Genomic DNA, 24,991 nt, shown 5'->3' on the forward strand with positions numbered 1-24,991 from the left:
CATGCACATAACAACAGTATATTTTTGTATCTCCTCTCCCAGCCTTTGTGCTATGTTCATACATTATACCTCGACATGTTATAAACCCTGTGGCACATTATTTTTGCTTTCTACAGTTGACTGAGTCTTTATATTTACTCATGTAGATACAAATTCTAATGTTTGTCATTCCTTTATATAGATCCAGATTTCCGTGTACTATCATTCTCTCCTTGACTGAAGAACTTCCTTTAACATTTCTTGAAATGGAGGTCTGCTAGTAATGAATTATTTAGGTTTCATATATTGATATTTTAAGACTTTAAGTCTTTGTTTTTGAAAGATATTTTTTTCTGGGCAAAGAATTCTGTTGACAGTTTTTTTTCAGTACCTTAAAATATTGGTCCACTGTTGTCTAGCCTGTACTGTTTTCAACGAGAAATCAGTCTTTCCCCTCTGGCTTTTAAAAATTCTGGCTGCTTTGAAGAGATTCATTTTTTCACTGATTATGCAATTTAGTTATGATGTTTCTTAGTGTCGTGTTCTTTATGGTTCTGTGCTTGGGGTTCACTGAGCTTCTTGGATCTTTGGGTTTAGTTTCCATCAAATCTGAAAAATTTTTGGCCATTATTTCTTCAAATATTTTTCTGTGTCTTCTTCCCTTTGGGGACTCTAATTAAACTACTCTTAGGTTGCTGAAATGCTCTCTTCATTAAAAAATTCTTTTCTGTACTTCGTTTTGGATAGTTTTCATTGCTGTGTTTTGAATTTTGGTGATCTGCAGTGGACAAAACTGACACAGTTACGCTTTCATGGAGCTGATATGTAATGAGCAGTTTTATCTTGTGATAAACACCATGAAGAAGTGCATACGAAGGACCCTTCTTAGAGATGAATTTCAGCTGAGCACGGAAGGAGAAGACGTCAGGCACGTGAAGAACAGGGAGACATGTCCTAGGCGGCGGGAACAGCAAGCGTGATGAACGTCTGCCCTTTGGTTGGGCAGATGTTGTCTGTCTTGGGAACTGAGAGGAAGCCTTTGGTGTGGTTGGCAGGCGCCAGATCACACAGTTTTGTAGGTCATGGCAAGAAGTTTGGGTTTAATTGCAGACCTGACAAAAAGTGATTGAGGGGTGTTAAGCAGGAGAGTAACAGTGCAGTGTGTGCTTTAAAACTATTTTTCAACTGCTGTATTACGAATAGATTTCCTAATTCTCTGTGAACTGTCTGGTTTCTACAGAAAAGGCAACCTTCTCACTGAATTTCACATGTGTATGTTTAGTTGCTATACATATGTCAGTACAGCAGCAGAGAGGATAAGCCATCTAAATAGTTGTCAGTGGAAACTACCGTAGCTTACCTGAATCACCCCTCTGCCTCCCAGCTGGTGGAAGTGAAGGGCCCCAGTGACCGTCTTTCGCAAAAGCAGATGATCTGGCTGGATGAGCTGCACCGGCTGGGGGCGGACGTGGAGGTCTGCCACGTGGCTGCGGTCGGAGCCAAGAGCAGGGGCCCCAACTGAGAGCTGTGGGCCTGGGAGCATCTGAGAGCGTCAGAAGCGTCAAGTGTCACTACATCTTATTTAATTTTGATTTTGTTGTTCTCGTAATAAACCTGGCAGTGTAAGGACTTATCACTGTACAGTGTCTGTGTATCACAAACCTCGGTATTGGCTTCAGTACACTTACTGATTCCACACAGCAGGTAATGAACTTTTAAAAAGGTCAAAACCTTGGTGGCCGTTTCAGGAGCTAGATGCATCTGACTTATAGGAAAGCTGGAAAACCCCCCAAAAGGAGATGATTCACAGCTTTGGGTCTTTTATAAAAGGAGCATACACAATGTTTCTCTCTAAAAAGTCTATTGGAAATGGAGATTCCTTAATTTATCTATGTTTTTCTATACTGCCCTTACACATCTGACTGCTAAAATTCTTGTTTTATGATTATCCAAGAAGGGCATAAACAGATGAAACTCTGATTTCTTTAGGAATTAAGAAACAAATTCTCATTAACTTCCTTATTATTTCTGTCAGTGCTTGCTCTCGGGCCTGTGTCACCAAAGGGAGGGACATTCGTTATCAAAGGCAGTTGTCCTTTTTCGTCCTTCTCCTTGGGAACATCCCTAATGACGAGAGGCAATTTCCTGTATGCATACAGGTCTCATTTTATTGTGCTTTGCAGATACTGCGTTTGTATAAATCGAAGGTCTGGGGCAGCCCTGTGTCGAGCGAGTCTATCAGCACCATTTTTCTAGCAGTATTTGCTCACTTCAGGTCTATGGGTCACATGGCTAATTCTCACCATATTTTAAACTTCTTCATCATCATTATATTTGTTACGGTATGACTTGCTGAAGGCTCAGATGATGGTTAGTATATTTTAGCAGGACAGTATTTTAAAATACTTCAAGGTAAGAACACTTTTTTTTAGACATAATGCTACTGCACACTTAAAAGACTACAGTATAGTGGAAATATAACTTTTATATGCACTGGAAAGCCAGCAAATTCACATGACTTGCCTTATCGAGATAGATAGATGATACTCGCTTTATTGTGGGGCTCTGGAACCCACCTGCAGTATCTCCAAGGTGTGCAGGAACAGGGCTGCCCGTCACTGTTGGAAGAGCCTCGGGCTGGGGAAGGTGGACGCAGGAAGGGGTTTATCAGAACGGTAGGCCCAGGCATGCCGGGCCAGGCTCCCGCTCCCAGAGACTAGTTCCAAGACCTTCTTAAGGAAATGGTACTCCCCAGCTTTTTAATTTGTTAAATGGAAGGACGAGTTAGAGCCTGGTCCATGAACCCACATGGCCATGACAACAGCCAGCTGTGAACTGAGGTTAGAAATGTTACCGATCTCTGCCTTGCTTTACAGCAGACAGAGCGTCGCGTGGACGACACACAAGCACAGCTGAAGAAAACACCCTCGCTTCTTGATGCTCTTGTGTTCTCGCAGGGGATTCATATTGACAACGAAGGCAACGATTCCTGTGAAAATTTTATTAGCAGTCAACACTTCCTTCACATTCACCACTGCTGAAAAGCAGGGTCTCTCACCTTCCTGCACATCCTACTTTAACCCAAGTCATAGTCAATTTTAGGCACAAAGGTTTTCATTTTCTCTCAAAATCAAGTTTTAACTGCTTGAGGTTACTACCACAGCAAGCAGATTTTGTTGAAGGACACGTTGAATAGTTTTCACCCTCTGTTAGCACAGATTAATATACTTTCTTAAATAAAGTTAGAAATTTTTGGTTTTAAAATTGGTTTCCATCACAAAACAACAGTAAGACATGGTACACCTTTAAGTCCGATCCTAGTGAGTCCGGAGCTGCCTGACGCCTGTGTGGCCCTCTGTCAGCACAGGCTCTGTGTCCGCGTCCAGAACCACATTCGGACTCTGTCCCCACACGTCCTCCGTGCCAGCAGCGTGCCAGGCAGCTCTGCAGGGGCCAGGACTCAAGGCTGTAATAGTTGTTTTTCATATTATGCACGATAAACTGTGGCACAATAATCATTATATAACAACTGTTCAGCAAAAATAAAACAAAAAACTATATTTTACTACATTTGATTATCGTACAAAAATATGCAAATTTTCTATTTTAAAACAGTATTAATAGTACCTAATCATTTTTAAACTTGCAAGTTAACCAAAAAAAATTACTAAAAGGGTTGAAATAAATGTGAGAGGGAAGAAGAAAGCTATAAAGAAGTAAATGCTCAATCCAAAAAAACAGTTAACAAATTCAGAACGATTTGTAATAATAAAAAAAGCAGCCTAATGAAAAAGAAAGAAGAATTATTACACTTCCAGTGGCAGGATATGCTGTGGGGTTTTCAGGGGACCGGAGCTGGTTTCCAATCAAGGACTTTAAAACGTTTAATGGCAACAGTGCTATTTATATAAACTAAGAAAGCCCTTACTTTCTAGACAAGTTGGCAAAACACTGGGTTTATCCACACGATGGGTTTGCTAAGACTGCATAGGAACTTCTGTCCCTGTAAGTCCAGAGACATTATCCAACCATTTTTAAAAGGCAAATAATTCAAATAGAAACATCTATTTGTTACATATAAAGGTAAAACACACTGTTTTGAAAAAACTTGTTTTAGAAAAGGACATAAGCTAACTAGATACTTTCCTATAAACGTTTTTTAAAAAGCTTAAGATGGCAGTTTAAGAAACTCTAAATAACAGCCACATTGAAGACATCCATCTTTTACACAGAAGTGAGGGGTGTCGGGGAGGCTGTGACCAGCATGGCCACAGTAAGCTCCAGCTCTGGCCCACAGCTTTGGCTCGGCTCTTGTGACACAACCTGAAAACGGATATTTGAGATGAGAGCACACCTCTGTCTGCGCCTCGGAACACCTGTCACAGGTTGGGTGGGGCGGGTCCTCTCACCATTTGTTACAGTGGCAGTATTTTGAGAGAAGTCCGTTGTTACTCTCCTGTCCTCCCTTCCTAAGCACTAAGCACTCAGGTGACCTGACTCAAGACCTCATCACTGATTTCCAAGGGAAAGTGCCCCTGGGAGTGCTCCCCACTGGACTCTGACGGGGCCTCTACTTTGAGGGTGGGTGTCAGTGATGCTGCCGCACCGACCCGGACCCTGCTTCAGACCCGCTGTGTTCGGTGACTTTCAGAGGGATGTGTGCCTCTGGGGACTCCTGGCTGTCGGTATGATGCTGAGTGTGACCAGCCTCTTTCCAATGTGCAGTGGGACTTTGACACCCTAATTTAAAAAACAAATTCTGTTTTACTCTGTGTTCTTCATATCTTAATATTAATGTCAAAGGCACTTCTAAATTTAATTAATTATCTATAGCAAATGCTTTTAAAGTCAGCAGTGCATATCATTTTAAAGTTAGTCCTAAGGAAACTCATGATTTTAAAACACAGTGATCTACGGTCCCAAAGTGATCTAAAATAAATTACAGTGTGAGAACACACAACTCTCAGGTGAGCTCAACTAGAGATAATAGAAAGTGACCAGAAAAATACACAAATACCTACTAACACCCACTGGGGGTTTACTGGATGCTTCGTGAAAATATACTAAACACTAATTTCTTAACTCTCCTGATGTCTGCTTCTCTGGGCTGCTAATCCAACTGAGGATCAGGGAACCTTTAGGAGGTGGCTGGAAAAATGGATGTAGACAAGATAAATGTCGCAGACAAAACCTGATTAGTTTGATCACAGTAATAAGATCATGGGAATGTCTGCCTGCAAATGATCTAAAAATGAGCCAGACCTAGAATGATAGAAAGAGGACATAAATAACAAAAGTTATACCTATCTTTTAAAAATATTGTGAAGGAAGCATAATTCAACATGTTTTAAAGTATTAGTGCAAATTTCAACTGTTATTCTTACGTATAGAACGATTAGAGCTTCAAACGCCTCGGCCAGCAGTTTTACTTCAGAGGAGAAGGTCTCTCGCGCCCTCAGAACGTTCAGAAAGCCACTCCGCCTCAGTCTTCATTTGCTAGTGTCTCAGTAGATAACCATATTTTGGCCCCACTTAAAAACTTGCCTAGCGGTGTCCCTGAAATGCTCCGTCTGCACAGATTGCCCACTGGGGAAAAGGGGAACGAGGAGGAGAGGAAGTCCGGTGTCCCCGGGGCGTCGTGCGGGCCACCAGCGCGGAAGTACAGCCTGCTCTGGACCAGCTCGGGGCAGGGGGCTTCCGGGGGGCTGCCCTGGGGCTGCCGCAGCGCCCTGCTCAGCACGTCCACCTCGTCCGCCAGCAGGGAGACCTTGTGGAAGGCCGTGATGAAGCCCCCGCGCTGGATCTGGGCCTCGGGGACCCAGCGGAAGTAGCAGAGTTTCCACAGTTTGATGTGCATTCCGGAGAGAAGCGGCAGAATCACCCCGTGCAGGTCGGCCGGCTTGGAGAACCACTCTCGGAAGTACTGCTCCGCACCCCTGTCCTGGCTGTCGCTCTGCTCGGGGGGGTCTGGCTTTACTTTTAATATTAATGAATTTCTCCTGGGAAGTAACTCTTGGTCACTGATGATTCCATTCTTTAAGGAAGCTGGCATTCCTCTTAGTGTGGAGCTGTAGCTTTTCTGTACAGAAGAGAGATTTTAGCATTATTTTCCTGGAGCTTCCCTTTTTAGAAAGACAGTAGAAGTATAATGGTAAATATAAACTCGAAATTAGGAAAAACTGGTAGAATTTCAACCTTAAAGAATATTTTGTTCCTTCCCTGGTAATACTTATTCCAATCCTCCTCCACTGGAGCTTAACACTTTTAGGCCTTGATTCTGCCTAGGCTGTAGCCTGCATGGGGGTGGGGGGAGATATATTCTATCCATTATAGGCAGACCTCAGAGATACAGTGGGTTCGGTTCCAGACACCGGAGTAAAGCGTGTATCGCAATAAAGCAAGACACATGCATTTTTTGGTTTCCCAGTGCATACGTAAATTACGTTCCCAATATACTGTAATCTATTAAGTGTGCAATAGCATTATGTCTAAAAAAAACTATATACATACCTTAATTTAAGCACTTTGTTGCTAAAAAATGCGAACCATCATCTGAGCCCTCAGCGAGTTGTAATCTTTTTTCAATAGCAATGTCAAAGATCACTGATCACAGATCACCATCACTAATACAATAATAATGAAAAAACTTGAAATATTGTGAGAATTACCAAAATGTGGCACAGAGACACAAAGTGAGCAAACACTGCTGGAAATATGGCACCGACAGACGAACTCAACGCAGGGTTTGCACAAACCTTCAACTTGTAAAAAATGCAGTATCTGCAAAGTGCAATAAAGCAAGTGCAGTAAAACGAGGTCTGCCTATAATTTGCTGAAGTGTGAATTTCTAAGATTTCTGGTCAGAAAAAAGCTAGGCCTGCTGATTCTAGAACAGGCTGAGTGGACGGGCTTCAGGAGCAGGGCCCTGGGTGCAGGGCTGCAACTGCTGACTCTTGAGATGACGACCAGGGCTGTGTGGGCCTCAGACAGCAAGATGAAAAGTCGGGGCGGGGTCATCTGAGTGAGAAAGTGAATGACCCCTCCAAACCTGCACTGGCAATGCTGTCATGGGAAGTGACTGGACTTTTAATACTCTGTTCTGAAAAAGATGTTTTTGGTTATGTGTGAGCAAATACAAGGTTTTTACTGTTAGTGCATTTCTGTAATTTACCTTTGTCCGTTTAAAAGACTTCACAGAACCGTTTTGTACACAAGGCGTGCTCTTTCCAATGTAAAAGGGGTTGTGGAAAAGGGTGCGATCCTTTGCTGTAAACTGAAGAGACCAGTCCCAAACTGAGGGGAATTTTAAACCCTTTTCATCACCCAATTGGATATTTTTGCTTATAGCAAATTCCTGCAGAATAAAATATTTGAACATTTGTGAAAAGATGCCAAACTAAGATTTTCTCATAGTAAATTCATTTCTGACGGTCATTCATCATCATACAAACGAACTTTTCTGAACGAGAGCGACTCCAATCCCACTGGAGCCGCATGCTCCGCTTCCCGAGAACAGACATTGCTGGCGCCTCGCACGGAGGAGCGTGCGGAGCCCTGCGCTGAGAGGGGAGTTGGGCCCCTGGGCAATGAGTGTGTTGGTGAGCATGACTCGTGAATGGAGTTCTCCCTGGTGCCATGGCCTGAATAAATCCATCTCCTTATACATCCACACCCCCAATCCTGAACAACGCATTCCTTCAGGATGCTCTGCATGATGCTTCAGCTCACAGAATGTCTGCTCTACTGCTGATTTGATGGAGCAGTTTCATGGATGAGGAATCCAGGCTCAGCACCTTCCCAGACCCGGGCCTGAGGATCCCACAGCTCACTGTGAGGGCAGCCCCCCTTCCTACAAAGTCTTCCTGAAGGCCCACGAGAGCTGTCCTTTCTGTCTCTCTCAGTGGTCACTGCAGCATTTGTTGGCTATACCCATTGCTCCAGATGTGGGTGAGACACAACTTGTGGTTCCGGAAGGTTCCACCAGGGGCAACCAGAAGCTATAGATAGTTTCAAGTTTGGCTTGAGACCCTCCTTACTCATGGTTCTTCCTCTCAGTCAAGGAATTGGGACTAGAAACCAATGGTCCTAACGTAAAAGTGACTGCCACGCGGCATGAGGGTCTGAGCACATCCAGTAAGCAGCGCCCAGAGAGAACCGCAGTCGCGTCACGCCTACATTTCCTCTCTCAAGTCCTTCTCCACAGGACTCCTGAAGAAAAATAATTTGCTTTGTACAACTTATATTCTACTGACCTAGGAAACAAATGTCCTCAAACAGGATCTTATCCATTACCCATTCAGACAGCCCAAATGTGAAAATATAAATACAAAAGCACGACATTTACGGCACTTAAAATGATTTACATCTTTCAATTGGCTTATTATGAACAATAAACATCAGAGAGAAATACATAAAACGCTCACTGATAAAAATGATACAAGTTCAAGTTCCTGGATTTTTAACCAACTTTAAATAATTCCTTCAGAAATTACCGCTTAAAATGGTAGCTAAGACAGTTTAAACACACAGCTGACTGTACTTCAACGCTATCTCAATAAAGCAGTTCGCGCCGGCCACGGCGGGCGCCACTCACCGTGCTCTGCTGCACGCGCTGGTGCGGGGAGTTGAAGAGGAAGGTGCCGAACAGGGCCACACGGGTGCTGTCGTGCAGCACCGCCAGGTAGGTCTCGGAGAACTCGAAAGCCGCCGGGCACTGCTCCTGCAGCTGCCACGTGGCGTCCAGGAACAGCAGGAACACGGGAGCCTGGTGGACACACGTTGAAACGGGATTACTCAACGCTGCCCTTCAGTGTCTACATCTATTTCCAAACCTCTTGCTGATATGAAGAAAGAGATTAATAAGAAAACAGCGAGGCCTCAGCACTTGGCTCCGAAGCTGAGCGAAGGGTACGTGAGCACATTAGACGGCCGTGTCTAACCTAAGAACCAGGCTGGCCTGAGACGCATCACAGCCCTCCTCTGCCCGCCAAGTCCACCAAGCTGAAGTGGCAAAGTCGACAGACGGGCAGGGCGTGGCCACAGGAATGGGGGACAGTGAAATACGTGTTTCACGTGTTCCAGCTGATCCTGGAAACAATTCTTTAGAACATTTAAAACAAAACAAAAAACCAAAAAAACCCCAAGACCAAGAAACAACTCTTTGGTGGACCCTGCAGACTCAGCATCCGGAAACCTTCCCAGAGCTTCAGAAAACAGCTGGCGTGGCCTCGGGGTCACGTGGTACACCCCCAAGTACAGCAGCTTACGACAGCTACTGTGACAGCTACTGCATCCTGCCCAGTGCTTCCCCGAGTCCTAGCGTTTCAGAAGTGAAGCATTCACTGTTGAGGTTTCCTCAGATGACAGAGACTGTTTTACACGAGACAGCACGAGTCAAAGTGTGCTCTCGGGAGCCACCCTGACCACAAGACACCTGCAGGGCCTGTCACAGCTCCACTAGGACCCCAGGCAGCCACCAACCCCGCAGCTCTTACAAAGATGCCCCCTCAACTTGCCATTCTTAACGTACGTGCCCCATTTTAAGAAACTATGATATTCCAAACCTGATTTTTCAAAATATCTAACATGCTTGTTGTCTGCTTGCAGAAGAGTTAATGCAGCGTTTCTTCAAGCAGTTTTCAACTTAGAGAAATTCAACAGGCAATTTTTTAAGACTTTTATCTATATAGTTACGAGAATCTTCATAAGTACCTCAACTTGGACTCTAATCCATGAGTCAGTCTTGGCCCAAGAAGCTAAGATGTACTGAAGGCAATATTTAAAAAGTCTCCTCATCTCTTTACGGATGGAGCATCTCTTCATGTAACGAAAGGTTTTATCCTGTGCACACTGAAGGACTGATAATAGGCATGAAGGTTTTGTTACCTCTTTCTCTGATCTCTTTAAGTGGCTGCATCTGTCCAGGAATGGATATCCTGCCATGACCCACTCTTTCTGTATCAGACTCTGAAATCCAGTGATTGTCCTAAAATAGGGATCCAGCATCACTTGAACAAGAGAAGCTACAATACAGCTCAAGTCTCTTCCCTCCTCCTCTGTCAATAAGATGGAAAGAAAATGATTAGTACGTAGAAAAATGCTAAGAGAGAAAGGAAGGAAAGGCAAAGTATATACTTCAGTGTTCTGTGCCTGGGCGGCCTTCAAAATCACCCATGTTACGAAATTTCATTCAGGCCCAGCCACTCTAAAATATTACAAACTTTTAGATCAACTAAAGTAATGTTTAATGAGGAGATGGCCTTTCATCTATGAATGTTTTCCAGATAATTAGAAGCATATCCCTCACACTTTTTACATTTACATGATTTGTGGTAGAAATCTTTCCAGAGTCCATTCTATTTCTGTGCCAAGGACATTAAATATCATGCAGTCTTTCTACTGACAGCTTCATATGGTGACTCAGAGGTGAATGAGAGAAATGGAATTGTCCACCATCATCCAAAATGGTGGCAAATATTTCCCTCCCATCTTTTGTAGCTTCCTTTTTAATGAGGCCAGTAATTCTCTGATATCAAAGCCAGTCAAAGAAATCAGAAGAAAACTATCAAATAATATCCCTTATGATTAGATGTAAAAGTCATCAACAAAGTATAAGCAAGCCAAATTATCTCAGGAATGCAAGAATTTATCCTAAGAATGAAACGTTGGTTTAACATCTGACAAAGTAACACACCGTAATAAAAAAATAAAGGACAAAAATAACACAATCATCTCATTAGATGAATAAAAAGCGTCTGTGTGATGAAAATCCAACATTCATTCTGGATAAAAACTCTTAGCAAACTAGGAATAGAAGGGAATATCAACCCGATAAGAGGAATCTACAAAAACCTACAACTAACATCATTCTTATTAGTGAAAGCCTGGATGCTTTCCTCCTAAGATGGGCAACGAGACAAGGACGTTTGCTCTTGTCACTTCTACTGCACATTGTCCTGGAAGCTTACACAGGGAAGTTAGGCAGGAAAAAGAAATCAAAGGCATCCAGATTGGAGAGGAAAAAGCAATAACTGTGTCTGCAGACAACACATGTATGTACGTAAAAAAACCCCTAAGGAATCCACAAAGGACTACTAGAACTAACGAATGAGTTTAGTAAGGTTGCAGGAATTCTATACACAATCACAACGAGTACACAAAAAACTTGAAAATGAAATTAAGAAAACAACTGTATTCACAATAGCATCAAAAATAAAATATTTACAGGGAGATTTAACAAAATAAGTGCCAGAGTTGTACACTAAAAACTTATAAAACACTGCTGACATGACATGAAAGAAAACCCAAATAAATGGAGAGACATTCATTTCATGGATTGGCAGATTGAATATTGTTAAGATGGCATTCTCCCCAATCTACAGGTTCAACATATTCCTATCAAAATCCCAATAGGATTTTTTGCTGATCCTAGAAGTTATACAGAAATGCAAAGGACCTAGAATAACCAAAACAATTTGAAAACAAAGTTGGAGGACTTACATGTCCTAATTTCAAAACATACTCTAAAGCTACAGCACTCAAGATAATGTGGTACTGGCGTATGGACAGACGAAGATCAATGGAATAAAACTGAGAGTCCAAAAATAAAGAGCCAGTTGGCAGACCTTTGCCAAGGCATGTCAATAGAGAAAGAACAGTCTTGTCAATAAATGGTGCTGGGACAATTCAATAAACACACATGCAAAAAAAATGAATATAGACGTTTACCTCACATCATACACAAAAATTCATTCAAAGTGAATCATAGGCCTAAATGTAAGAGCTAAAACTATAAAATGCTTACAGAATAAAACATGGGAGAAAGTCTTCATAACCTTGAATTAGGCAAACAGTTCTTACATATAACACCAAAGATGTGATTCATAAAAGAAAAAAATGGATAAATTAGACTTCATCAAAATTTCAAAATTTGTGCTTCAAAAGTCATCAAGAAAGTGAAAAGACAAACCACAGACTAGGAGAAAATATTTGCAAATCTTATAAAGATACAAAGAACCTGTATCTAGAATTGTAAAGAATTCTTTGAACTCAATGATAAAACAACCTAACTGAAGAATAGACAAAAGATTTGGTATTTCACCAAAGTCAATATATGAGCGGCCAATCAGCACATGATATGCATTAGGGAAATGCACATAAAAATTGCAATGAACTCCCACTTCACACTTACTAGAATGACTACATTCCTAACAGCATACGATGAAGTGCAGAAACAAACCCTCACACACTGCTGAGGGGAAGGGGAATCGGGTATGGTCACTTTAGAACACACTGTGGCAGTTTCTTACAAAGCTGAACATAAATGTACCATAAACTCAACAATTCTACTTCTAGGTATCTACCCAAAATAAAGAAAAACATATGTCCCCACAAAGACTTTTATGTGAATGTTAAAAGCAGCATAATTCATAACAGCCAGAAAGTGGAAGCAATCCAAATGTCCACCAACAAGTAAATGGATAAATAAAATGTGGTATTTACAACAATGGTACACTACTCAGAAATAAAAAGGAGCAAACTGCTGAGACATGCTACGTGAACGAACTTCAAAAACATGTATGTGAGATGAAAGAAGCCAGAGACAAAAGACCACATACTACATGATTCCATTTATATGAAACATCCAGAAAAAGCAAATCTAGAGAGACAGAAAGCAGATTAGTGGTTGCCCGGGGTTGGGACACAAGGAATCTTTTCGGGGTGAGAGAAAATTTCTAAAACTGGACTCTGTTTACTAAAAATTATTGAATTGCACATTCAGAACAGGTGCATTTTATAGTATGTACACTATACCTCAATAAACTGTTTGGAAAACACATTCTAAAATAAAGTGTTAGTAAAATGCAGGCTCAGTATCTCTTCTGAGGCATTTTACATGGCAACAAATGCATGAAGAAGCGTGCTAAGTAGGGTTCCGGAACAGGATGAGAACACCACTGGCTGCGAGAGGTGCGGGTTCTCAATGGCTGGCTCTCCATGTGTCTGTGAATTACATACGCGCTGCCGGCATGAGCTAAGGATTACTGGAAACAGTGACTTACTCTTCTTCTTTTCCCCCTAAGGCTTGTCTTGTCACTTTACTTTGTTAAAGTCAGTTGAATTTGACAGTTGGTAAAAATACTTCTGTAAGCTTCAGTAGCACAGCATATTCATGAACTATGCATGAATATATTATAAAATCAGGTAGCTTGTGGTTTATTAAACTTTACCCGTAAGCTTAAAAATGCTATTAGCTGTAAAGTTATTTAATATACAATTATTCTTTGCTTAACTGAAAGATTTTTTTTTATTGACATCTATTCCTACCAAACACTAGACAAAATTCACATTGCTGGCTACTCAGTTCAGTCCATTTCTTGATACCAAACTGTTTCTTTAAAGTCACAATCTAGCATGAGCCAGAGGCATTTCAGCTAAAATTTGTATGAATCAGAAAGATAGCAAGATTAGAGAGAAAGGATGCTCTGCTGAGATTAATACTCTGTCTGAATCCAATGAGGGCTGTGACCCACCCTTGCCATAATACAGGAAGGCAGATTTAACACAGGGCAGAAAGTCTTGACTCCTTTCTGTTCTTCTGTCTGAGGTCTTTGTGCCACTGTTTAATAATGTGCGGGATCTGTAGTGTATCTATCTGGTGGCATGCAGTAAGTAGGAGATGGCTAAGATGCATGTAATTACTTGGGTGTGGATCCCCAGTCAAGATGGCTGGCCGGGGGACCAGTGTTGTCAGTAATGAATTACCTTGTAAGACTACAGACAGACGCTTGCTTTCCAGCATATACACAAGTTCTGCTGAATGTTTAAGGAATGCCCTGGAAAGAGAAACAGAAAAATACTGTTAAAGACCAAATTTCCACTACGAATATATTTTTTAAAAGTACGTGAAGTCAAGCAAATCTGATCTTTCACGATACGTGTTTATATTCTCTGTAACCTTTTGGAATTTCTTCAGTATTTATACGATTCATCAACAGAGTACAGTTTGATTTTTATATCAGGGAAATTCATTAACCTTTGTTGATTTACATGACATTCTTGACATCACCGAACTACAGAGACGGGGAAGAGATCAGTGGTTCCCAGGGGATGGGGATGGAGATGCTGGGGCTGGGGGTGGGAGCCTTGGTGACGGAGCAGCTCTGCATCCTGACTGTGCTGGTGGTCACGTAAATCTACACATGTTAAAACTGCACAGAAACACACATGAGAGCACGTGTAAACTGGGGAGACTGGATAAGAACTGTAGTTTGTACTACTGTCGGTTTCCCGGTTTGATAACCATAGTCTAGTTATGTGAGCCGTTACCACTGCGGGGGCTGGTGAGGAGTGCATGGTCCTGTAATATTTTTGCACCTCCTGTGACTCGATAATTATTTCAGAATAATAAGTTAAGAAAAAAGGAAAGCAGTTGTACAAACCTTACATATTCTAACCACCGTGTATTTTCCAGTGAAGACAGCCATTTCTCTTCAGTTTCTTCAAATGGTTCTGTAATTAATATAATTATACATATGTAATTATACACACACACTCACATATATATAGGCATATAACACTTTTGGCTTCTTAAGCTTACTTTTCATGATCAAATTGAGAGCTAGGTGATACATCGGTTTTTAACATTTAAAAGCTGGCTTTAAGAAAGTCATGCATTTGCATTCAGTCATGAAAACATTTAAGAAGGCACGGCACAATCCTGTAGGAAACAAAACAAAGCGTCCCGGCCCCCACCTCCTCCCCTGTGGCCCTCCAGGGAGATCTGGGGGAGTCTGCCCGCCTCCACCCCCTGAGCAAGCGCTACAGAGCCCGGCCCCCTCCTCAGCTTCCTCACCGCAGGCCTGCCCCTCCCTCCCTCCCTCCCGGCTGCCAGCGCCCGGTTCTCATGGCCTTGGTGGCTGACCCCTGCAGGAAACGGGGCAGCTTCCTGGCGGGGCCTGTCCTGGCCTGTCTCGAGGTGCCCCTCGCCTCACGCTTCAGCCACATGCTGCTCACGGGGCGGCTGAAAGACACAGTCACTGTGTTTCTTAAGCACACCCCCTCCCAGCTCTCCTTCCAGGCCGGCGCCAGTCCTGCCGCCCCGTGACAAGGGGCTCTCTCTGTGCACACTTCACACCAAAGGTGCTTTCAAGTGAGTCATCCCTCCAGGGTACATCGAAAGCACCCCAGAAGCATTTGCTCTAACAGACATATGGGAACTCTGAGGCTGCACAGATTATAACATGGCTTTGTTTGAAATTCATGTCAAGTCACCTATCTCAAAATATAACTGAATACGTTAAGGTCTTCGTAAGTTTGTCTGTGAGGTAGTAGGCTGTTCTACTGAGCAGACACTTTTACAGAAGCATCCTACCAGACCTTTCATGATCTGAAAGTGATTTAATTGGTACACTTTTCCTACAAAACTGAAAGCAGCTTAAACTTCATTTTCTAAGAGCTTCTGACATTCTCATACAATAATAATTTGTACAAATATTTCAACGAGCCTCTACTTAAATATATACCTATTTATAAATTATTAAGTAATGTCACTTTTCCTGACATGCCTCATACAATGCCTCATATAATCACCCATTCATTATTTACATATATGTAAAATAGAAATGAAGTTACCATTAACACACAGTTGCTTAAGTTTTACAAAAGCCGCCTGTATTTCTTGGATATTGGGCAAGGTCTTATCCAAATCTGATTTGTAGACATCACTTCTCTGTGGATGACTTTTAGTTATGGCATTACAAATCCTAATAAAGACAAAATCCTTGAGTCACTACTCATTCATGTATTCAACACACATTTTTTGAGTGCTTGCTGTGAGCCCAGGCACTGCTCTGAGGGCTGGGGACAGAGAGAGGGACATGCAGTCTGTGCTCTCGGTGGGGGGAGGGGGAGAGGAGAGATGACAGGCCGTGGTGAACGCCGAGGGTGATGGAACGGAGTGGATGCAGGCTAGCTCGAGTCACACGGTGAGAAAACGCTCCTCCGTGACGATGATACCGGAGCTGAAGCCCTAATGGCCAGGAGCTATGCAAAGACGGGGGACAGTGTTCCAGGCAGAGGAGCTGCTAGTGCAAAGGTCCTGTGGTAGAACAGAAGCCTGGCTGTTGGAGAAACATAGCGAGGGCCAGTGGGGCGATGATGACGTGTCTGAGGGAAAAAGGGTGGAGATGAGGTTGGACGACAAAGACAATCTGTCCTAGTTACGAAGAACAGAATAGCTGAAAAAACAAAGGGAATTAAAGTAATTCTTCGCTTAATAAGTTAAATAATTAAAACTGCCACTGGTTCTAAGGTTTTCTAGTTAACAGTGTTGCAGCCTTGCCTTTCACAGCTACACTCCTGACGGAGCACTTAATCTGCGACATGTCCACAAGGCAGGACAAGGTAGGACAGAACGGACATTAATCACTAACGTTGTTAAAGTGAAATTTAAATCCACGAGAGAATACAAACCTATGGGACTGCAGTCACCCTCTCCAGAAAACTGAAGGGTCATATGAGGGTCACTTGATAGTTATTTGCTTCAGCAAATGTGGCTGTCAGTTATGGCACTGTGGAAAAAACGGACGACCTGGCTGTCCCAATAACAGACTGTGATACACAATTTCTGAGGCTCTCTGAACCTGCTTTCTAAGATCTTTTCCTTTGTTCCTCATTTATTGGACAAGTATTGAATAAATATTCAATTGCAGGTATTTCCTGGGTGCTGAATATAGCTGAACAATGGTGTGCAAAACAGACACAGTTCTGTCACCGCATGGTCTCGTAAGGACAGGCAGTAATCAAACTGTAACACACACGTACAATGAGGAACCGAAATAAGTGTTAGGAAGAAAATTAGAGCGATATAGCGAATGTGTAACTTGAGGCCAGATCTAATTTGGGAGACAGGGGAAGGCTTATCTTAAGGAAGTGACGTCTGAATGCAGGTGCAGAAAACGAGTGAGTACCGAGTGATGGGTGTGTGTGTGTGTGTGTGTGTGTGTGTGTGTGTGTGTGTGTTGGGGTGTGTGTGTGTGGGTGTGCGTGTGCGGAGTGCTCATGGACCAGCGTGAAGAAGGCGGCCCAGGAGGAGGGGGCAGCACAGCCAAAAGTCAGGAGATACTAAAGACCAGCAAAACCCCAGGGCGGCCGGAGCCCAGAAGGGACAGGGCGTGGTCCTGGATGAGACACGGGAGGAAGGACGAGGCCCCTCCAACACACTGGCAGAGGTGGAGCTGGGGTGGAAGGAGAGGGGTAAGGTTTCTGAAAAGTGAAGGACAGAATCTGACGACGGACTGGACGTGAAGGGAAGTGAAAGACAGGCATCAGGATGACTCCTCGGTTCCCGAGAGCAGGCTGGGGGTGGGGTGGGGCAGGGGGCGCGTGGTGCCCATATACTTGAGTTTGGTTTTGAACATGAATTTAAAGGGCCTTTGAGACCTCCACGTGGAAAGTGTCAACTTCGGTTGGAGATATAAATCTGACAGTCACTAAAGCCACTGACGCGGGTGAACTTCTTTCAGAAGGGAATACGGAATGGGAAGGGGAGGTGGCCTGAGACAAGCTCTAAGTCGTGTCTGGAGACAGGAGGACGGGGTGGCAGGGGCATGGAGTGCAGTGGGGATGAGGAGCTTCAGGAGGTGGAGGGGGGCAGAAGCCGGGGCCCGGGGAGAGCCTGGCCAACAGCGGTGCCCACTGCGTGAGGACACCTGAGAAAGGCCTGCTGCTTCACCGACACGGAGGTCACTGGGGACCTCGGCAGATGACGGCAAACTTGCTCATGGTAGCCAATTACACCACTTTTAGTTATCGTGACTTGGCAGACCTAGGACACATCGAACTACAAGAAAAATCTGATTTGTCCTGAAGTGTCTAACTGGAAATCACTGCACTTTGAAAGTTCATTAGAAGCAACATTAAAGTGTCAGCAACGTAAGATCTTCAAGTGTCTTATAAGCCAAAGTATTAAATTACATTTAATATAACTTAAATGTTAATTTTAATATATTTAATTCTCTCCAGAGTGGTAATTCTTGTATGGAACACATGGTGCTTCCCAGCTATCTTTAGCTAGTCAGGAGGTTACTGTACTTCTCTATGACAACGAAAGATGCCCAAGTACCAAGGATTGTCTCCCGCTCACCTCTGGTCGATCTTCCTCTGCTGCAGCACGTCTTTTATGAGGGCCGTGCGCACAAGAGCACTGCCGTTCGAGTGGCTCCAGCACCAGAACTAGGAGAGAAGCAGAGTCTTTACTTAACTGGGTGGAAAAATGGACAATAGTATTAATGAAATCCAACAGATATCACTTACTGGCATCCTTCTTCCAACAAAAGAATGGGAGAAGATCTTTAGATCTTGGTCTGCTAAAGAACTTGGCACTACAAAGTACTCTGGAAGGCTGGAGAGGAAAACACGAATCGTAATGTAAGAGCCTGTGCTTCAGGCAGGATAAGCGTGCTCTGCAGACCCCACATTTACTTAACGTGCACCCTACTCAGTGGCCGTGCAGTGGGCACCGTGGGTGCCACTGATGAGCCTAGACATCTCATCTAAAATGCGTGCGATGTGCTCAATTATCACAGTTGTTATACTTATAGTGGGGGAACAATCCAAAGGAAGCATCTGAAATATTTTCCAGGATGACTATTAATCAAACATATGCAATTTCTGAAAAACATGTCCACCATCGTTCTCTCGACAGGCTATGGGTAGGAGATACTAGGCACACCAGACCAAACCAAACCAAGCCCACAAATCTCCCGAGAAGCTTCCACCCCCTTCTCATCTCCCCCTTCTCTGCTTCCCATCTCCCAAAGGCAGGTGGACTCCGGGACGTGGGTTAGAGAGCAGTTACTACCGGGCAAGCTCACTGCACCTGAAGACATCTCTTTTCCTTCCTCTGCTCACATGGCCAGGTAGGGGACAGAGGCAGGCCCTGTCACAGGCTTCTCAACACGTAATGCACGCTGGCCACAAAGTTCAAATTCAAGGGGAGGCAGAGGAAGACTCAAGCCGCGTGCTCCCAAGCCCCTTCCTCAGCACTGCACTCCTAGAAGGTACTCGCACTTTGTTCACAACACTGCTTATCTGAAAAAACTAAGGAGGACTTGAATGACATTAAAACAAAACATCCCCCAAATCCGAATACTAAATAATAATAAACAAGTAAAAAATTGAAAAAGAATTTTCTGGTCACTTTTGGAGGATTCTAGGAAAGAGCTCCTTCTGAAAACTGGTTAAGTAAAGGGGAAAAAGTAAACATTGATACTGCCTTCCTCATACAAACTGTATTTTAGGTACTAAAGAGTTGCTGAGAGAACTGGAATATGACCAATAGCAATCCTCAATAAATGAAGGATCTGGGCAATGATCCTCACTGCTAATGAATAACCATTTTTGGCAGCTAAACCCACTCTGTAAAAGGGGAACTTAGCAGTGGGTGGAGCAGGCTGACTGCTGTGGGGCCCACAGGTTGGTCAGCGTCACAATGATGCCCGGAGCCCCGGCGATGCCACAGGGGGTGCCCAGCCCACCTGAGGAAGCGTTCTTGCCCCAAACCTGGAACTGAACCTAATTACAGCTGACCCTTGAACAACGCCGGGGTTAGGTGTGCAGACCCTCTGCACAGCTGAAAATCTGCATATAACTTATAGTTGGCCCTCCCTATACGTGCTTCTTCTACACCCATGGTTCCGCACCTGCATATTCAACCAACGGGGATCCTGCAGTACTGTAGTTAAATTTACCGTTAAAAAAAAATCTGCGTGGAAGTGGACCCACGCTGTTCAAATCCGTGTTGTTCAAAGGTCAGCTGTAATTATTTAAGCCCCTAGAGCTAGCTAACATTTCATATACAGTAGACAGAGGAACACATTAAAGGACACCACAGTGATAATCCCAGCAATATCTAGAAAGGGAAAAAGTCCACAGAACATTTGACCTAGTTTTGTCAACAAAAAAAAAATGGCAGGTAAAAAAAAGGGATGGAGACTCACAGATTAAAAAGCCTGAGACAGATCATGCAAGTTCAATGTGACCCTCATCTGAACAAACCAACCGAAAAAGACACTTACAAGATACGAATGCAAATAAACACTGGATGATTGACAATACTACTGGAATTATTATCAATTTCTTTTCAATGGATGTTGACATTGCGATTATGTTTAAAAAAAGAAGTCCTTATCTTTAAAACAAAATATTCATTAAAGCATTATTAAAAATAAATATTCCATTAGCCATAGCTTGAAAGTTATCAATGACAGCAGAGTTTGATGATTACTCCTAAGAAGTCACTCCCAGCCATGAACCACACTGTCAAAGCTGGACTTACCAGGTGGATATCATGTAGCCCTCGTTAATGGAACAAACTCTCCACCCGGAGGCACCTGTCCTCTTGACTTCTCTGTCCCAGTCTGAGTAAGTTTCAAACAGCGGAGTTTTTTGGCTGCTGCCACCCCCAGCTCCAATGCCACCGCCTCCTCCACCTCCTGAGGGTATTCCATTAGCTTTGCTGGCTGTAAGAAAAAGCAATAGTATTAATTCTGCTTCAAATTCCCTCTCCTCTCTCCGTGCCTCCTGTCACAAACACACTGCAATGTGGCACCTCTTCCCTGTTTGTCTCCAGTCTCTCCAAGGCCCCCCTACCCGTTCCGGCCGTCCTGGGGAAGGGGCGGCCCCCCCGCAGAACAGCCCACTGTGTCCCGTCCTCGTCCAGCTCGTCCCCACCCTGCAGCACCTTCGATACCCTATCCTTCCGCTGGCTCTGCCTTCAACGCCTTCACTCACAAACGGGCAACCTTGGCTTTGAAAGGGCTTTCACGTGACCACCCTGGACCACTCTTGCTACTACGCTGCACAGTTCCCCTCCCTTTTACTGGCCACCTTCTGAAAGGGTGACCGACGCCTGCTGCTCACGTTTCCTCCTTAACTTTCAATTGTCTTCTATCCCTACCGGTTTACGGACACCATTCACAAGCCTCCCTCAACTCCCTACCCCAAGCTATGGCGTAAATCCAAGTCACTGCTAGTTTTCTCCCCACGTTTTGCCTGGAAAAATGAACGCATCCAACAATCACCTCCGTTCTCAAGCTGTCCGAATCTTTCATCTTTCCAGTGTTTACTTCTTAACCCTTTTCTATGTATGACTCGCTATGACGTTCTTGGTCTCCTCTCTCTACACGATTTTTCTTTGATAAGTTGACATAGATTCCTTAGCCTCCACCAGAGTGCCAGGCCACTGGAGACTCAGCAGAGGGCCTAGACTTGACCTTCCTTAGCAAGGAGCCTTCTCCACTTGAGAGGCGCGGCCACCTGCTGGGAGCATGCGCACAGCCTCAGGAGGGCCTCAGTGTGACCACAAAGAAGGGTGTCCCACAGGCAGCTTGATCTGGGTGACAGACGGCATCCCTCTCCTGGCCCAGGGTCTCCCTGTGCAGGCTGCAACCACAGCCAGTCTCTCAGCTGACAGCCCGACCGATGTTCTGCTGCACTCAGACCAGCCTGCAGCTGCCACAGGACACACTTCCTGAAATCAGGCTTTCAGGACGCTACCCTTGCCCCCAACTGTGCAATCATACTCATTTCCAACTGAATCCAGCAAATCTAAACAACTTCTCTTAAAGAGCCCTCGCAGACCTGCCCTGACCGTTACTGCCCATTATTCCCGAACTCCCATCCCACTGCAGCCGTGAAAACCCTTCTTTGTCCCGTGAACATGCCACGCCCGTTCCCGTGGACTATTTACTAAACCTGGTGCAAAACAGGTATTTTCTGACAACCTACCACGTGCTAAGGCCTGGACACTGACAAGCGAGCTAAGATTTCACCCCTACTTTGAGGCGTTGGTGACAGCGCGCCGGGTGGATGAGAGCGATGCGGGCGGAGGGGGAAGCCCACTGCGACTGGGGCTGCAGGCTGGGGCGGGAAGGTCTCCGACCCGAGCAGCTCTGAGCAGAGTCCTGAAGAACCAGCCAATGCAAACGCTCGCAGGTGGCTGGTGAGGAGGAGACGGGCGTGCTGGGCAGAGCGGGACGTAAGACATGCGGAAGGACGGCACAGCGTCGAGTAATGAACTACAGCGAGCGCAGTAAGGGTGCCAGAGGTGGCGGAAGGGAGGCTGGGAAACGCGACGGGGCCTAGCCTCTCAAGCCGTGCTGCACCAGACAGGAACCACCAGCCACACGTGCTGCTTAAATTTCAACTGAAATTTAAATTAAACAAAGATTTTAAAATCAGTTCCTCAATTGCACCAGGCACATTCAAGTGCTCAACGGCCACATGTGGCCAGTCAGTGGCTTCTCTACTGGACGATGCAGGTGACAGAACATTCCCATTACTGGATGGCGCTACTCTAGATTATGAAGGGTCTCAGGTGCCAGGCTAGCACTTTTGCATTTTATCCTTTAAGTGGCATCAGAATTATAATTATGATGCTTCTGATTTTAACAGAGCTTGTTAAAAATTAAAATGCTACTTCTAAGCCCATATCCTGGTGGGCCACTCTGTCTCAGTGCCTGCTCTGGAGTAACAACCACCAGAAGACGTGCTGGGGAACTGGGACTTGTGATCTCTCCAGAATGCGGAACCTGCGTGGAACTTCCAGGCAATTCCCATTTCACACGCTGTGTAGCAGAGCACCAAAAACCACAGCAAGCTAGCCAATACTAGAAAACCTAAGGAATTCATCATATGACCAAATTAAAGGGGAAAAAACCCTCGCAAGTGCAGAAAAACATTTGATAAGAGTCCAACACGTGCTCATGATATAAAATACAGAAAAATTTAGCAAATTGTGAATCAAAGGGAATTTCCTTCACTTGATAAAGGGTACTTATCAGAAACACGCAGCAAACATCATCCTCGTTAGAACCAGGAACAGACACACCACCTGCTACCATCATTACTAAGCAACACTGCACAGAGGTCCCCGCCAGGCAGTGACCACCACCACCAAAAGAGAAGCTGAAAGAACACACTGGAACTTTGTAAAGAGCTATGTAAATACTTAGCAGCTCAGCCCTAGCTGGGAATCCAGACCTGCATACTTTTCAGTGTTCTGAGGTTACAGACTTAGGAAGCTAGGCTGAGAACATGCTCACTGTTTACAAGATTGGTCCTCTGGCAAAACATATAAAGTCTCAAGATCTAATAGGTGAATTCTTCTGAACACAAAGTGACAGCAACTACAAGATCTTGTACTGTTTGCTATCTCACAGGTTTTACTTGTTCAGAACCTGTCCATTTCTCAGCAACCAGGACCAGATCTCTGATATACTCAACATCTTCAGTGAGAGCTTATTATGGAATGTGTAGCAGGTACCCAATCTGCCATTACAAAGTCTGGAAATTTTAATGCTTTTCAGAAAGTCCCAGAGGCCCGATGCCTGTGGCCTGCTCTACTAGTGGATTACTAATAGGGGCTGCAGCAACAGACTGGCCAAGCCAGTCGTCTTAGGAAGATCTGGCTCCCCTGACGGTTACCTGACTGAGGTTTTAGGACACCCCTCCTCAGCCAACTGAAAATGAAACAAGGTCAGCCCTCCTGACCGTCACTATCTTCCGTGACACAGTTCACAAGTCTAATCCTAGACCGAGTTGAAATGATCTTAAGAGTTTCCACTTAACTAGCCCCCTCCATATTCAGAATGGCCTCAAGCAACAGTAAAGACAATAAAAGTGGTCAACAAATGAAAAGAAAGCCTATCGCTTTGATGGCACTGCAGAAATGAGAAGTCACAAAGAAGGGCGAAGAAGGGAAAAACAGAACTGCGATCATTAAGAAGTTCAAGAGAGCGGAGTCAACAAAGCGGTTCGGACAGGAGATTCGGACTTGGTGGGCCTGGGGTGGGGCCGGCATGGCTGTCCTTCTAAAAGCTCCCCCGGGGATCCCGGCGCACAAGGCTGGTGCGCTCCTATTCCTGAGACACGAGAACCAATCACAACCATTTACAGCTACACTGAGAATATTTTAAAAACTGACAAGCAACAAACTTTAAAAATTTCTACACTATTTCAAATGGATTTTGTCCTCTGTAAGTGGTTTTCAAATAAGCATCTAAAGGAAAACCTAATACTAAGACCCATGTTTAAAAAAAAGGATAAAATTACAAAGTAAAATAACGTCACTGAAAATGTCCATCTTCTGCTGTGAGCCTACACTGCACCTTGAGATTATGTCACCGCATCTGCAAGCAGGTGTCTGTCATGCAGTGGAGCTGCCAACACTGAGGCTGCAGGTAACCTGAGGTTTTCAATTCTTTAGTCCAGAAGTATAACGAAGATGGATCTGTATTTTTGGGACATTATCTGTCCAATAATAAGCTGACTAGTGAAAACAGCGTCCTCGTGGGTTCTTTCAAGTTAAAAGAGCAAAAATAGAACCATCGTTCCTGTTTGTGCCAGTGCCTCCTGCGGTGTCAGCGTGTGGAGTGTCCCGAAGTCTGTGGGTGCTGGGCATCTCCCATACTTCACGATCCTCACAGAAGTACCTGGATGACTGACTTTTCACTCAAGTGATGCCGAACACGAAAGAAAACCTCAGAAGGCCTAAGGCCAGCTAAAAGATTCTTAGACAATTGCAGGGGACATCCTCTAGCTTCACATCTTATTTGTGGAAACAGCTTTGTCACCTACCTGCCTGCAAAAAGGACTTCTTTAATCCAGCCAATGAATCAAGGTGTCATCCAGAAGTTCAAGAGTGGATTATTGGGCCTCTTTCACTCACAAATTAATGAATTCTGACTGCAGTGTGTGGAAATTTCAGGCTTCTTTTGCTCTTAAAGGTGCAGTTTATGCTTCTGCAACAGCATGGAAGGATATGAAAGGATGTTACCCTATGAGGAATCTTAACAAAACTTTGGCCAAGTGTTATGTTTATGAAGTGACTGTCAAGGAGGAGGAGTCTGAAGGATGCAATATAAAAAGTGTTCCTGAATATTTTAAGTGTTACTTATCAATTGTTATTTTCTCCACAAGCTACATATGAGAAGATACAGAGAAGTGACTG

General features: G+C 44.2%; 2 protein-coding genes across 13 annotated transcripts in view; one reads left to right on the plus strand and one right to left on the minus strand.

Annotated features, from left to right (window-relative positions):
- The window catches only part of FAN1 (FANCD2 and FANCI associated nuclease 1), a 29,722-nt gene extending 28,114 nt beyond the window's left edge, over positions 1 to 1,608 (plus strand). For all 5 annotated transcript variants that reach the window (XM_036842636.1, XM_036842637.1, XM_036842634.1 and 2 more), the window contains one exon: positions 1,364 to 1,608. In XM_036842636.1, the coding sequence (XP_036698531.1) occupies positions 1,364 to 1,501 (138 nt within the window). In that variant the 3' untranslated portion in view covers positions 1,502 to 1,608. The remainder of the gene's footprint in view (positions 1 to 1,363) is intronic.
- An 894-nt stretch (positions 1,609 to 2,502) lies between these two features.
- MTMR10 (myotubularin related protein 10) overlaps positions 2,503 to 24,991 on the minus strand; it is a 45,281-nt gene continuing 22,792 nt past the window's right edge. For 3 of the 8 annotated variants that reach the window (XM_036842641.1, XM_036842638.1, XM_036842642.1), the window contains 10 exons: positions 20,318 to 20,501; positions 18,295 to 18,382; positions 18,125 to 18,213; positions 15,613 to 15,743; positions 14,421 to 14,490; positions 13,744 to 13,814; positions 9,865 to 10,034; positions 8,573 to 8,743; positions 7,151 to 7,333; positions 2,975 to 6,058 (listed from right to left, as the gene is read on the minus strand). In XM_036842641.1, the coding sequence (XP_036698536.1) occupies positions 5,462 to 6,058; positions 7,151 to 7,333; positions 8,573 to 8,743; positions 9,865 to 10,034; positions 13,744 to 13,814; positions 14,421 to 14,490; positions 15,613 to 15,743; positions 18,125 to 18,213; positions 18,295 to 18,382; positions 20,318 to 20,501 (1,754 nt within the window). In that variant the 3' untranslated portion in view covers positions 2,975 to 5,461. The other 5 variants (XR_005018699.1, XR_005018700.1, XR_005018698.1 and 2 more) reach the window with 5 other exon arrangements.

This window comes from Balaenoptera musculus, chromosome 2 (assembly GCF_009873245.2).
Source record: "Balaenoptera musculus isolate JJ_BM4_2016_0621 chromosome 2, mBalMus1.pri.v3, whole genome shotgun sequence".
NCBI lineage: Eukaryota > Metazoa > Chordata > Mammalia > Artiodactyla > Balaenopteridae > Balaenoptera > Balaenoptera musculus.